The sequence below is a fragment of the Pristis pectinata genome, chromosome 20 (genome assembly GCF_009764475.1).
Source record: "Pristis pectinata isolate sPriPec2 chromosome 20, sPriPec2.1.pri, whole genome shotgun sequence".
Lineage (NCBI taxonomy): Eukaryota > Metazoa > Chordata > Chondrichthyes > Rhinopristiformes > Pristidae > Pristis > Pristis pectinata.
This window is the reverse complement of record NC_067424.1, coordinates 23,279,308-23,294,432: the sequence shown is the minus strand read 5'-3', so window position 1 is coordinate 23,294,432 and position 15,125 is coordinate 23,279,308. Positions and strand designations below refer to the sequence as shown.

The 15,125-nt window shown below is 39.5% G+C and overlaps 1 protein-coding gene across 9 annotated transcripts in view; it reads right to left on the bottom strand.

Moving 5' to 3' along the window:
- The window catches only part of LOC127580822 (metabotropic glutamate receptor 4-like), a 903,581-nt gene that overhangs the window by 328,469 nt on the left and 559,987 nt on the right, over positions 1-15,125 (bottom strand). For all 9 annotated transcript variants that reach the window (XM_052034744.1, XM_052034738.1, XM_052034740.1 and 6 more), the window contains one exon: positions 14,089-14,289. In XM_052034744.1, the coding sequence (XP_051890704.1) occupies positions 14,089-14,289 (201 nt within the window). The remainder of the gene's footprint in view (positions 1-14,088; positions 14,290-15,125) is intronic.

Below are 15,125 nucleotides of genomic sequence, written 5' to 3'. Positions count from 1 at the left end.
AAGAGGCTCTTAGATAAGCACATGAATATGCAGAAAAAGGAGGGATACGGACCTTGTGCAAAGAGAAGGGGTTAGGTTCCGTATCCCTCCTTTTTCTGCATATTCATTAATTAGTTCAGCACCATATTCTGGGCCAAAGGGTCTGTTCCTGTGCTGTACTGTTCCATGTTCTATGTTTTATGAGAACATTAAACAGCAATGACTTCAGTCAAATTAGGGAAGAAAAAAGGGAGACCCGCCACTGATCCAACAAAGAGGTTACAAAGCAGATGACGACATACTGAACAGACTTTTAATCATTTATGCCTTTTTCATTTCCTTCTGCTTGCTCTACCTCCTTTGTATCTCTTAAATTCCCTGTTATCATGTCTCTTCATTAGATCAGTAAAGTTGACCTCTGGACACGAACAGCTGGGATGGGGCAGCAATGTCATGCCCTTCAAACCCCCCATCCTGAGATATACACAGATATGTTTTTGTTTATAATCAGTGGCTGCATAGGGCAATCAAATTTAAATACTGTGCATATTCCCAGATGACATGGCTGATTGTATTGTGAGTTCCGCCAGTGCAGGTCCACCATCAGCTTATAAGCCGCATAACTGGGTGGACCCTAATACATTTATTTCTTTTTCTTTCTGTTTCCACAAGTGACAATTAGCCTGAGGCAAGGAAAGGAGGAAATTTTTACAGCTGTAACCTGTATTTTGGATTTTGGATCCATGGCAAAATTAATTTTTTTGCTTCTGTTCTTTGAGTGAGGAAAGCTGATCCCCAGGAGCAAGTTAGAAAATTGTGCAAATGTAACTATTAATTTTCCATCAGAAGGCACCGGTGTAATTTTCTGATATGTCCCTTGCTATAAGCAAAGCTTGGCACCAAGATTGCAATGAGAGAAAAATTACCCTGCAACTTAAATCTATTCCTAATGTTTTTGAGGGCTTGATCTTCTTACTGCATTTTGCTAATCCAACATGGTAGTTAATGGCATGGATTGCGGTTTGGTATACTTAACTATAGATTTACTGGTCCTCTAGCCTCATTAAGTAACTGTGTTCATCATTATGTTATAATTTCTTCATGGAAGCTGAGTATGCAGCACCAAGGGAATAAATAAAGTGGATATGGCAATTCACTTTATTTCAACTTTGAGAAAGAAAGAGATGACACTTCCATAATTGTACATATCCCAAAGCACCTTTCAGCCAATTAAGTATTTTTTGAACCTGAATCTCAGTTACAACATGTCATTATAGATTAAATTCAGATTTACATATGAAATTGTCATCAACATTTTTTTTATTTCCTCATCCATGGTTTGGGGATTTCACTCACAATGCCAGTGTTTATGGGCCTTAATTACCCCCTGAATAAAATGGCTTGTCAGCCCCCTTCAGAGGCAAATTAAAAGTCAACTATAATGAAAATAAAATATCATTCTCAGTTATGTGGATATGAGTTTCCATAGATTTTTAATGTGATGTGGATGATGTGCATTGAGCCAATGTTTTCTACTGATTTTGAATACATAACAAATAAAGCTTAAGGAAAATCTTTGTGTCTCCTGCATTTTTATTACTCATGAATTTGCATTTATTACAAGACGAACCACAGGTTTGGACCTTTGGCGTATGTGCTTGGCTGATGAGCCAATAGTGTGAATACATCATCCGTTGGATTATGACTGAATACATCTGTATCAGAATCCCAGCTAACAGGAAATGCCCTAGACCGAGTAAAGGATGTATTGCTGTACTTCTGTGTACAAATAATATAGACAGTGAGCTACACCTACAAGCTAAAACACAGCCATATCTAACACTATGTCATCCCCGACTTACATGATGTCAAATAATTGAATATACATTTTAATGCAGGAAGATCCATCAAGTTTTATTAGTTTTAAGATAGTGATGGAAAAGGATAGGACAGGTCCACAGGTTAGGATCCTAAACTGGAGCAGGGCTAATTTTGAGGGAATTAAACGGGATCTAGCAGAGGTCAATTGGGTGAGCCCGTTTGAGGGGAAAGGAATGAATAGCAACTGAGAGGCTTTTAAGAGTGTGATATCAAGAGTCCAGGAGCAGCATGTTCTTGTCAGGGTGAAGGGGAAGCCTGGAAAGTTTAGGGAACCTTGGCTGATGAGAGATAGTGAGGCTCTGGTCAAGAAAAAGAAGGAAGTGTACATTCGATTTAGGAGGTCAGGGATGAGTGAATCCCCTGATGATGATAAAAAGATTAAGAATACTCTTTAAGAGGGAAATCAGGAGGGCAAAGAGAGGGTATGAGATGGATCTGGCAGGTAAGGTTAAAGAAAATCCCAAGAGGTTCTGTAGTTATATTAAGAGCAAAAAGGTAGCTGGGGAGAGAGAATGTCCCCTTAGAGATCAGCAGGGCTGTCTATGTCTCGAGCCACAGGAGATGAGAGGGATTTTTAATGAATATTTCTCCTTAGTGTTTACTAAGGAGAAAATCATGGTTGTTCAAGAGATAAGGGAAACAAGTGGAGATGTTTTGGAGGACATTCGTATTATACCAGGGAGGAGGTATTTGTAGACTTACAGCACATTAAGATGGATAAGTCCCTGGGTCCTGATCGAGTGCATCCTCGGACTTTGTAGGAGGCTAGAGGAGAAATTATGGAGACCCTTGCAGAGATAATTGCTTCATCATTAGTCACTGGTGAGGCTCCTGAAGACTGGAAGGTAGCTAATGCTGTTATGTTGTTTAAGAAGGGTAGCAAGCACAAGCCGGGGAACTACAGGCCCGTCAGCCTGACATCAGTGGTGAGGAAGTTACTGGAGGGAATTCTGAGGGACAGGATCTACCAGCATTTGAATAGACAGAATCTGATTAGGAGGAGTCAGCGTGGTTTTGTGCATGGAAAGTCATGCTTGACGAACCTTTTAGAGTTTTTTGAGAGGTAAACAAAAAGGTAGATGAGGGTAGGGCAATAGATGTTGTCTATTCAGCAAGGCCTTTGACGAGGTCCCACATGGGCTGGTCTGGAAGGTTAGGTCCTATGAAATCCAGGGAGAACTAATTAGGTGGATCCAAAATTGGCTCAGAGGTAGGAAGCACAGGGTGGTGGTTGAAGGTTGTTTCTCATAATGGAGGCCGGTGACTAGTGGTGTGCCGCAGGTGTCGGTGTTGGGACCCTTGTTACTTATTATTTATATCAATGATTTGGATGCGAATGCACAAGGATTGACCAGTAAGTTTATAGATGGCATGAAATTAGGAGGTGTTGTTGATAGTGAAGAAGGTTATTGCAGATTACAAAAGGATCTTAATCAGTTAGGGAAGTGGGCCAAGGAGCGGCAAATGGATTTCAATACAGATAAGTGTGAGAATGCATTTGGAAAGTCAAACCAGCGTAGAACTTATACTATGAATGGTAGAGCACTAGGGAGTGTAATGGAACAGAGGGACCTAGGAGTACAAGTGCACAGTTCATTGAAAGTGGCATCACAGGTTGACAGGGTGGTGAAAAAAGGTGTTTTGCCTGCTGGCCTTCATCAGTCAGGGCACTAAGTATGGGAATTGGGATATTATGTTGCAGTTGTATAAGTCATTAGTGAGGCCACACTTGGACTGCAGTTTTGGTCACCCTCTTATAGGAAAGACGTGGTTAAATTGGAGAAAGGACTAAAGGGGATGTTGCTCGGACTAGAGGACCTGAGTTCTAGGGAGAGGTTGGCCAGGCTAGGTCTTTATTCCTTGGAGCATAGAAGAATGAGGGGTGACCTTATAGAGATTTATATAATTATGAGAGGGATAGATAAGGTGGATGGGAACAGTCTTTTCCCCAGGGTGGGAGAGCCCAAAACTAAGGGGCAGAGATTAAGGGAGAGAGGGGAAAGATTTAAAAGGGACCTGAGGGGCAACTTTTTCATGCAGAGGGTGGTGAGTATATGGAACGAGCTGCCAGAGGAAGTGGTTGAGGCAAATGCAATAGTACCATTTAAGAAGCACTTGGATAGGTACATGCAGGGTCGGGGCTTAGAGGGATATAGGCTTAATGCAGGAAATTGGGACTGGATAGGTGGGTACTATGTTCGGCATGGTCTCATTGTGCTGAAGGGTCTGTATCTGTGCTGTATTACTCTATGACTCTATGTTGCATTCTGTACAGCCCTTAATGGACTGGGTTCTGCCATGTTGTAGGACCGACGGTGCTTTGTCAGCTACAACACACTGGAAGGATCGCAGTTTATCCACTACTGCTTACAGGCAGTTATATTAATCGGATGGTGTCAGAAAACATCAAGAAGCCATTGTCGTCCTGACAGAAAGGTGCTATTTAAATTTTAGCATTGCCCAATGGAATAAAATTGTCCACCCTGACCAGCATGGAAATGTAGGAGCAACATGGAGTGAATATGTCATTTTTGTGAAAGGAATGCTGTGTTTCAGTCTGTAAGCATCTTGGGTCATCACTCGAGTACTACATGCAGAATGTGAAATGTTGACAATGGCCATCCCCTCAGCATATAAAGGTAAATGTAATGTTTTTTTTCTGACCTTTTTTTTAATGTACTCTTAAACATAGTAAGATTTGTGGAAGTTATTTCCCACAGAAACAAAGAAAGAATGAAACAAGTGCTTGACAATTCTCTCTGAGTGGAGATGGACATTCTCCATGTGACTGGGTGGGTTTCCCCCCAGTGCTTCAGTCTCTTCCCAGATCCCAAAAGTGTGCAGGCTGGTCATTAGTTTTCCATTGCAGATTGTCCCTAGTGTATAGGTGCTTGGTAGAATCTGTAGGAGCAGTTGATGGGGATGTCGGGAGAATAAAATAAGATCAATGTAGGATTAATGTAAGTGGGTGCTTGATGGCCATCACTGACTTGGTGGACCTAGGTGCCTGTTTCCATGCTGTATGAATCTTTGACCCTAATACTATAGTGTTCAAAACTAGGATGGTGGAATCTACATGAAAGACAAATTAAATAATGTAAGATTCCCTGCATTCTCCTGAACTTATGATACAATATATTTATTTACTTATCATTCAAGCATTATTAATCTCAAACATTTGTGATGTGTGACAAGAATCTAGATGGAGGAAGTTTAGTTCTTTCCTCTTGGTAGAAATCTGGTGGGCATGGGAGATAAAATCAAGGTGGAATATTAACTCTTTTTCTCTCTCCGCATGTACTGTCCGACCTACTGGGTGTTTCTAGTATTTTCTGTTTTAATTTCAGGTTTCCATCATCTGCAGAATTTTATACTTAGATTTAATGTGAGGGGTTCCTTTCTCACTTTGTAGCATGCTTTACTCTGATTCTTTTTTAGATGTCAATTTACCACTTGATTCAAGAATGAACTTCATTCCTACATGCTCATTCAGAACCTGAGATCTAAGTTGAATCCCAATGGCATTTCAATACATTATGAGGTGGTCAATATGAGTTCTCCATTTAATTTGCCATAAGAGATGAGCTTGAATTTTTTTTTAGATCCAAGAAAACCAGGAGTTCTCTTTCAGCCTCTATTCAGTCTGCAAGTGTGACCCTGATCTTCCAGTCACTTGCCACTTCAATTCTCCATCCCACCCCCACTTTGAACTCTCTTTGACTTCCTACTCTGTTCAAATAAAATCTATAACGCAATCTCAAGGAATGGCAACTCAAGTTCTGTCTAGACACATTTTGGACTCTATATTGAATCAAACAATTTCAGTGACAGCTTTTCCTGTTTTTTTGTTCCAGAAATTATCAATGCTGATGCAAGATCATTTACCTTTCACTCCCTCCACAGATGCTGCCTGATATACAGAGTATTTCCAGCATTCTCTTTTATTACAGATTGCTTTTGTTTTGGATTCTCTCTCTAACTAGACAACCTTGACAGTATTGTGTCAACTAGACACCCTTGGTCTCCACCCTAACAGATATTTGCTCTGTTCTCTTCACCCCTTCCCTGTTCTGCACTTTACACAGCTTATTTTTTCACTTCTCCAGTTCTGATTGAGGGTCACTGACATGAAATGTTAACTCTGTTTCTCTCTCTCCACAGATGCGGCTTGACCTGCCGCGTCTTTTCAGTACTTCCAGTTTTATTTTAAATTATCTGATCCAGTCCAACGACTACCTCTGCATTTCCGGTGGGCAGAAACTGCAAGTGAAACCCAGTAATTAATGTTGACTGGGCTTCTATGGAGATTTCCAGGCAGCTGGTCTGCACAACTAATTGCCTTCACCCATTGAAGTTAATATTTTAAAGAAACACTTGCATTTATATGGAACTTTTGATAACTTCTGGACATCCTAAAGTATCCCAACCACTGCTGTAATGTGGAGAAAAAATATTTCCACACTATAAGCTACCACATAGAATAAATTTGATTATATCTGCAGTCTTTTTTTTATGATCTTGGTTGACAAAAAAAAAATCAGCCAAAAATAGCATCAGCCTGGTTGTTTTTCAAGATCGTGCCAAATAATCACTTTTGTCCAACCAAGATGGTTGACCATACCTCAGTTCATGCAAAGGATTGCACATCTAACAGTGGAGCTTTGTCCCAGTATTACACTCAAGGTTCAGCCTGGAGTTCTGTGCCTAAGTCTCTTGAGTTGGGCTTAAAACCAAAACCTTCTGATTGATTGACCAGAGTGCTATCAACTAAGCCACAGGGGACCACTTATCTGCATGTGAGGTTGGTGTGGGTTGGGAGAGGAAGGGTGGCACTAATTGGGGAGGGACAAAAACTTTTGTATTTTGCAAAACTTGGTAAAAAGTAATAAATTTACTTTGTATTTTACCAGTCATATAATTTGTCCCTGAACTAACACCAGAAGTTATGTAATTATGGAATCACTGAATTCTAAACTATAGAGAACCAAGTTAACTGGAATATGAGTCACTTGGGCTGAAAGGGCTATTCTAATATTTTTCAAACAACATCCAGTGTAATGAGATTTTTTTCTTATTTCTATTAATCTGCTTCTCCCCTTTCCATCATGATTTTTTGCCTTTGCATTCTCCCTTAGCTGATGAAGTATTTAATACCATGTAGACTATTCTGACATTCCACTTACTGTCAGCACTGCACATGCCAAAGAGAAAAATGAATGAGGTGTTGCTGGTGCCCACCACCCCCTCCTCTGCCCCTACACCTTAATGGATATTCCATGAACTGTTTGTGTGGAAGACTGATTTTCCTACCTTTATGGCTGATAATTTTTTTCTGTCAGTCTGACTTGTGGTTAAACCTGTACTTTAAAGTTAGCAAGAAAGACATTTTAAACACAGTGTTGTCAGCCTGCTCAGTATAGCTGGAATTTAACACATAACACAAAAAGAGGTAGGGAGCAAAATCTTTATGACTCCAATATAATTATTGGGCTCCGATGACAACATAAGTGGTGTGAATGAAGATTCTAGTTTTATATACATATAAACATTTCAGGTGTTAAGTGTTTTTATGTGAAATTCTAATTAATATTCTTCCTGTTGGGTATAAAATTAACATTGAATTTATATCAGCAGACTTGCATTCACAAACTTGTTCTCTCTGCATTAATTTTTGCCTGTTGTAACAAGTTTGGCACTTTGAAAACGTTTGCAATTTCTTATTGAGAGACAATTCCTTCCAGACTGACAAACAAATAACTTTCCTCATTGTTTTATCAATTTCAGCACTAAACTATTAAAAAAGTGAAAAATTAATATTACCTGTTAGCAAGTGATATTCAGCACATATTATAATCACGGAATAGTGCACAATTGTAAGGTATTCTTCTCATATCATCTAGGAAGCTATTTTGTGACACATTTGAAATTTGTCTGATCAATGATTACAATTACATCTGTAATCTTTATTAACAATATTTGAAGGCTCAAAATCATAACTTTTTGATTTTTCTAATTATCGTTTGTTGAACCAATACATTAGTTAATTTTGATTCAAGTCTTATCAAACTAACAAACAAAAAGCTGGAAGAACTTGGCAGATCAGGCAGCATTATGGAGGGAAAGGGACAGACAACATTTTTGGTTGAAACCCTTCATCTGGACCCTTAATCTTTTAGTCCAGTTGAAGGGTCTCAACCTGAAACGTCAGTTGGCCGTTTCCTTCCATAGATGCTACCTGACCTGCTGAGTTCTTCCAGCTTCTCCAGGTTTCGGCATCTGCAGCCTCTTGTCTTTTAACAGCCTTACTGTGTTCTTTTCTAAACTATGAAACATACAGCTGTTGTTTAACCACATCAACCCAACCAGATGTACCAAAATTATCAATTATACCATTTATGCCAACTATTTTAGCAGGCAATCCAGGGTAATTCTGTTCCTTAGTTACTTCTCCTATTCCTGGACTTTGTCCTGTTTTAAAATACTTCCAGCATTTACTAAAACTAAGCTTAGAAGATACTTGCCTAGAACTTCAAGGAGCAGGCTTTTATTCAGCTTTTCTAGTGGAATGTGATCAGCTATTTTCAGATTAAATCTTGCTCCTCCAGGAACTTAACCAGGCACTTCCAGTGACAGAGTCATATAGCACCGTAACAGGCTCTTTGGCCCAACTTGTCCATGCCGACCAAGTTGCCAACCTGATCTAGTCCCATTTGCTTGCATTCGGCCTGTATCCCTCTAAACTTCTTCTATTCTTGTACCTGTCTATTAAAGGTTGTAATTGTTCTTGCCTTTACCACTTCCTCTGGCAGCTTGTTCCACATACCGACCACCCTCTGTGTGAAAGTCTTGCCCCTCACATCTCCTTTAAATTTTTTCCCTCTAACCTTTAATCTACGTCCTCCAGTTTTAGACTCCCCCAACTCTGGGAAAAAGATTGTGACCATTCACCCAATCTATATCCCTCATGGTTTTATATACCTCTATAAGGTATCAGCCTCCTATGTTCCTGGGGCTAAAGCCCCAGCCTATCTAATCTCTCTTTATAACTCAAGCCCGCTAGTTCCAGTAACATTTTTGTGAATCTTTTCTGCACCCTCTCCAGCTTAATGACATCCTTCTTACGGCTTTGCAACATCCCATACAGTTGTAACATGATGTACCAACTCTTGTACTCAATGCCCTGACCAATGAAGGTGAGCATGCTAAACCCCGTTTACCTGTGTCACCACTTTCAGGGAACGATGTACTTGTAACCCCCCTGGGTCTCTCCGGTCTTCAACACTCTCCAGAGCCCTCCCATTTACTGTGTAAATTCTGTTCTGGTTTAACTTAATAAAACTGCAACACTTTGCACTTGTCTGAGTTAAATTCCATCTGCCATTCCTAGACCCACTTTCCCATTTGTTCTTGATCCTGTTGTAATCTTAAGAAACCTCCTTCACTGTCAACCATACCGCTAATTTTGGTACCATCTGCAACTTACTAACCATCCAATTACATTTTCATTGAAATCATTCATATAGTCGATGAACAACATTGGACCCAGCACCAATCCCTGTGGCACTCCACTGGTCACTGGCCTCCAATCTGAAAACCAACCTTCCATTACCATCTTCTTACTCCTACCACCAAACCAATTTTGTATCCAATTGGCTAGCTCACCCTGGATCCCATGTAACCTAACCTTCCAGACCAGCCTACCATGTGGGACCTAATTAAGTGCTTTAGTAAAGTCCACTGCCCTCGTCAATCTTCTTGGTCGCTTCTTCAAAATTCTCAATCAAATTCGCAAGGCATGATTTTTCACGCACAAAGCCATGCTGACTATCCCTCATCAGTGTTTGCCTTTCTAAATAAAGATAGATCCTGTATCTCAGAATTTGTTCCAGTAATTTTCCCACCACTGATGTTAGGATCACCAGCCTGTAGTTCTCTGGCTTGTCCTTGCAGTCTTTCTTAAATAAAGGCAAACATTAACCACACTTCAGTCTTCTATTACCTTGCCCGTGGCTAATGATGATACAAATATCTCTGCCAGGGCCCCAGCAATTCTTCCCTGGCTCCCCACAATGTCTTCGGATACACTTATTTAGCCCCTAGGGATTCATCCATCTATATGTGCATCAAGACTACCAGCACCTCCTTTTTTGTAATGTAAATTAGCCTTACCAAAATTCCATGTCAGATGTGCATCAAATTCTACGTGCAATGTTCTTTTGAAGTGTTGCCAAGGAAATTTGTGCAAACTGCTCAGGCAGCAAACAGGCTTTAAAAACATTTCTCTGCATCGGGACTCTGCTCAGATAAGTTCATTATTTAATTTCAGACCTTCTCAACTCCACCCTCACCCACCAATTGTACCCCCAAATTCTTAATTGTTTCAGCCTATGATGCCCTGATGCCTCTATTGAGTCCCTTAATTTCCCCTTCTCCACACCGCAAGGCACTGAGCTCCAGCCAGTCACCACCCAAGTCCACATGCCACCCTCAATACTCCAGCACATTCCCTCGGCTTCATCTGGGTTATCAAAGCCTTGGGCCTTGTGCTGTCCTGTGGTTTGCAAATACAGACCCTCAATCAAAATGGTCAGTAAACGCCAGCAAGTCCTAAATGGAATTTTAATGTGATACAAAGTAGCCTGGAATTGCTCACTGTTGCTTCATGGTCCAGATGAAAAATCAATTTTCAGTAGTGCAACACTAAAAAATAGTGTCATACAATTTAATTTCTAGGCCATGGTAATCTGAGACCCAAAATAACGAGCATAGTTATTCAGGTGCCAGTAACATTAATCTAACTTCTGTGCACTTCCGAGAAGTGGATTTGTGGATACGATAGGGTCCTTCAAGAGACTGTTAGGTAGGTACATGGAGCTGAGTAAAATAGAGGGCTATGGGTAAGCCTAGTAATTTCTAGGGTAGGGACATGTTCGGCACAGCTGTGTGGGCCGAAGGACCTGAATTGTGCTGTAGTTTTTTTACGTTCTATTTTCTAAGATGTTCAAAACCATATGATCAAATGGTAACACATATTTCAAGTTTTGGTTATTTAATTTGCAGACTGATACAATGTCAAATCCAAATTCAGTCAAACTTTCTGTTTCAGAGGAAATAATTTTCAATAGGAATGGTTACTCTACTGTTAACTGACAATAAAAATAATTAAAAGAACAAACCATAGTAAATTTGGATATATTGGAATTCAACTATTAAGATAAGCTTTCAAATTTATATTGTAACTGAAATTCAATAGCTTATTAAATACATTGAAAAAGTTGTCAAGCTATACAATGAGAAAAACAATTAGATACTGACTGCATTTTCAACTACTCCACTCTTTCCCACTCCCACATATTAATTGAAATTGGCTGATGGAGAACTCCCTGAGTTTGGTTCAGTAACACTAAGTGTTGAAAAGATGACAAGAACAGTACAGCCAGAAATTAAATGGAATCTTCATTGGTTTGTATCAGACAAGGGGAGATTGTTGTTGGCAGGCTGTGAAATAGGCAGGATCTTGGCTCAGAAACTGCCTTATAAAAGCCCTGGCAGATAAACAGGCAAGCAAACAACTGGAGCATGCATAACAAAAATTCCCATATCCTGTAAAATGCAACACCTGAAAGGGTCTCTTTCACACTGTTGCAGATCAACTCCACTTTTTTCTCGCAAGTGGCATAATTAGCTATTTCGCTTTGAACCACTTTGGTCATTGTAATGTAATTATCTGTCATCCAGTTCTTTCTCCTTGATTTTTCTTTTATCTTTTCCTTTATACTGAGATGTATTTCTTAACTTGACTGTTCAGGACATAATTATTTTTCAAATCTGCTATTCTCTTCAGCTGTCTTGGGAACTGATTGTCTTTATTCCTAAAATGTTGATTCAGCTCTCTCTTTTCTCTGGTTCTAATTTAGTCTGTTATGCACTTCACACACAGTTTGGTCTACTCTTGATAGTGCAATACCTGATATGTCAATTATCCATCAGATTGACATATCAATTTGACTGCACCCTCTTCCTCAATGCATACCAGGAAGATGCCTATAGCAACATTTAGCATACTGTTGCTCAATTTGTTTGCATGGCATTCTTTTGTGTGTGACTGTAAGAGTTGTTAACATATTCACTTTAATTGTTTTATACTTCCCCACCAACACACATACACAGACTAAACATATGAACAAGGGAATGTCACTCTCTTTAAATTGTGTTTTTGTTCTATCATCACAAACAAAAAACAAAATCTGGGCTGTCATCTTTAATTTTCCTTTAAGTTGTCACTTATAACAAGACTCTACAACGGGAATATAAATTGGTGGAGTTATAGCAATAAAAAGAACTGCAGAAAGTTATAACAGATAACTTATAATTCAGAAACTGACACAATACCAACATTCCTTTTACAAAATAAATCTAAATCAGAACATACAGAATAATTTTCATTTCATTCAGGCTATACCACTGGGAAAATTCGGTGAGTTGAGTATCAGCCATCACATGGTATTTCTGCAACACTATTCATTAATTTCTAGTTTTTGGGTAATGTTCCATCAAATCACTCACACTGAAACTCAAATATGAATAACAATCACTAAACTCAATTAAGTTTATAATCTGAAACCTTTGCAACGTAGTACATGAGTACAGGAAAACTCCAATAATCCTGCATGCTTGGGAATTTGATTGTGCTGGACTGACAACATTTTCCAGACAGTTCAATGTAATTCCTATTAATAGCCCAACACACCACTAACTTACCTCTTTTTAACAGTTACTCAGTAATATAATACATTTTCCAATGAACCCAATGAGTTTAAAGGGAGACACAAGAGATTGCAGATGATGGAATCTGGAGCAACACATAAAACGCTGGAGGAATTCAACAGGTCAAGCAGCATCTATGGAGGAAAATGAACATTTCGACATTTTGGGTTGAGACCCTTCATCTGGGCTAAAAGAGGGGAGATAGCCAGTATAAAAAAGTGGAGGGAAGGGGTGGAGCAAGACCTGGCAGGTGATAGGTGGATTCATGAGAGGGGACTGACAGGCAGATGAGGGAGGGGGAGAGTGCCAATGACGTTAGAGGCTGGGAGGTGATAAGTGAAAGTGACAAAGTGAAAGGAAAGGGAGGCAGAGCATGGAATAAAGGGAGGGAGGTGGGGAGCAGAACCAGTGAAAGGAGTGTGTGGGCGATGGGCAGATGGAGAGGTGGAGGAGGGCAAGGAGATAGGGTGATGGGAGCCACGTGGATCAGACAGAGAGACGAAAGGAAAAAGGGAACAGTGGGGGGGTGGGGGGGGGTGGTGATGACTGGAAGTTTGAAAATTCGATGTTCATGCAACCAGGTTGGAGACTGCAGGAGATCAAACGTAAGGGGAAATTACACAGTTAATGGCAAGATTCTGAACAGTGTTGATGTACAGAGGGATCTGGAGATCCAAGTCCATAGATCTCTGAAAGTGGCTGCACGGGTTGATAGGGTAGTAAAGAAGGCGTATGGACTTTATTGGTTGAGGCATTGAGTTCAAGAGTCAGGAAGTTATGTTGCAGCTTTATAAAACTCCAGTTAAGCCACATCTGGAGTATTGCAGACACAAGAGAGACTGCAGATACTGGAAATCTGGAGCAACACACGAGAAATGTTGGAGGAGCTCAGTGGGTCAGGCAGCATCTATTGGAGGGAAATGAATAGTTGACGCTTCAGGACGAGACCCTTCATCAGGACTGAATAGTTGGAGTGTCAGAGTTTTATTGTACCTAGAAATTCTTCCCTCAAGAGCAGCTTGAAGATACTACATAATAATATCAGTACATTGTATTCTTCAAACAGAATTACAACCACATTGATTTCAATGGCATGAATTTTACAACCTGAATAGAATACACTTATTATTATATACCATGTTCAGTGTGAAATAAGGAATGGACTTGTGAGTAGATATTTTCATATCACACTGCAACCATATGTACAAACCATACTTTAAGCAAATATCTAATACTGTTCTATGATTGCATGCACTAGCGAGAAACAAGTAGGAACATGGGCTCCCCAAAAGTTATCAAGCATGCCAAGGATATATATGCATCTGCTTATGATATGAATGTGTTTAATGTGCAAATCCAAAGGCAGATACATTTTAAATTGTCATAAGACTGTTGCAACAAATAACCTTAATTCACCCTGAAGCAGGATCATTTGGTAGGTAAATACTTCTGTACACTTACCAGAGAAGTTGACTTTACGGATGTATTCAAGGAGGATCTTGCCATCTATCGGATCCATTTTGGAACAAAGTCCAACATATCCACGGCAGAGGTCTTTGTGCATGTTGTGCAAAGCATGTGCCATGGCATAAACTGCATCAATAACAAAAAGCACTTTCCCTTCTTGTTCATAAGAATTATTCCGGCCAATTCGTTCCAAGCCTAGCAATAAAAAAACACAAAAAATAGTTGGAACCATTGTTGTTTGATTAAATACATGCTAAATATTGATGCATATTAATTATAAAGGCTTTGAGAGGCTGAAGAAATTAAAATTACTTGACTGGAAATTCCATTGCATTATAGTTTTTTAAGTGTTATGCAATTGCTTCTTGCTTTTAGCTTTTCTAATATTGTACCTCTGGTCAACATCCATTTGAATCCACTTTTAGTCCAAGTTAGATTTCATCCTTTCAAACAAATGCACCGTTCTAAATCTTTAGAACATATTCATATAATTATCAGAACACTTTTGGTATCCTAAGATTCCAAAAAATCCTTATGGAAATTATAACATAATTTTGATTGCAGAGATACCTATCTAAAAATTTAAAGTATCCTGTACATTGTAGCCTAAATAACCTTCAGTGACAATTTTACATTACAAGGTAATTTTGTGTAGGAATAAATAATTTTATGAGTATTAAGAATTAAATCATTCTGGCTTTCCTTATCCACATTCAGCTGAGCAGATCTCATTTCTATCAAACCGATGACATCACACCAAAATGAACAATTTTCTTTGCTGCTTTAATTGCTTCTTCAAGTTAAAAGCCCAGCCCTCCATCACTAAGTTGCTGCACCCACTTTTAGAGCATTGTTACAATGGTCAGGAGCTTTCCTGCCTCCATACAAACACCCCAAATCATCACGCTGATCACACTGCATTTGTCATACTCTTCTTTTGCTAATGGCACCCACCCAGATCTTCACAAGCTCTGCTGCTTTCCCTTCTAACCTGTGTATGATTGCAATTCTCTCTTGTCCACACCTGCCAG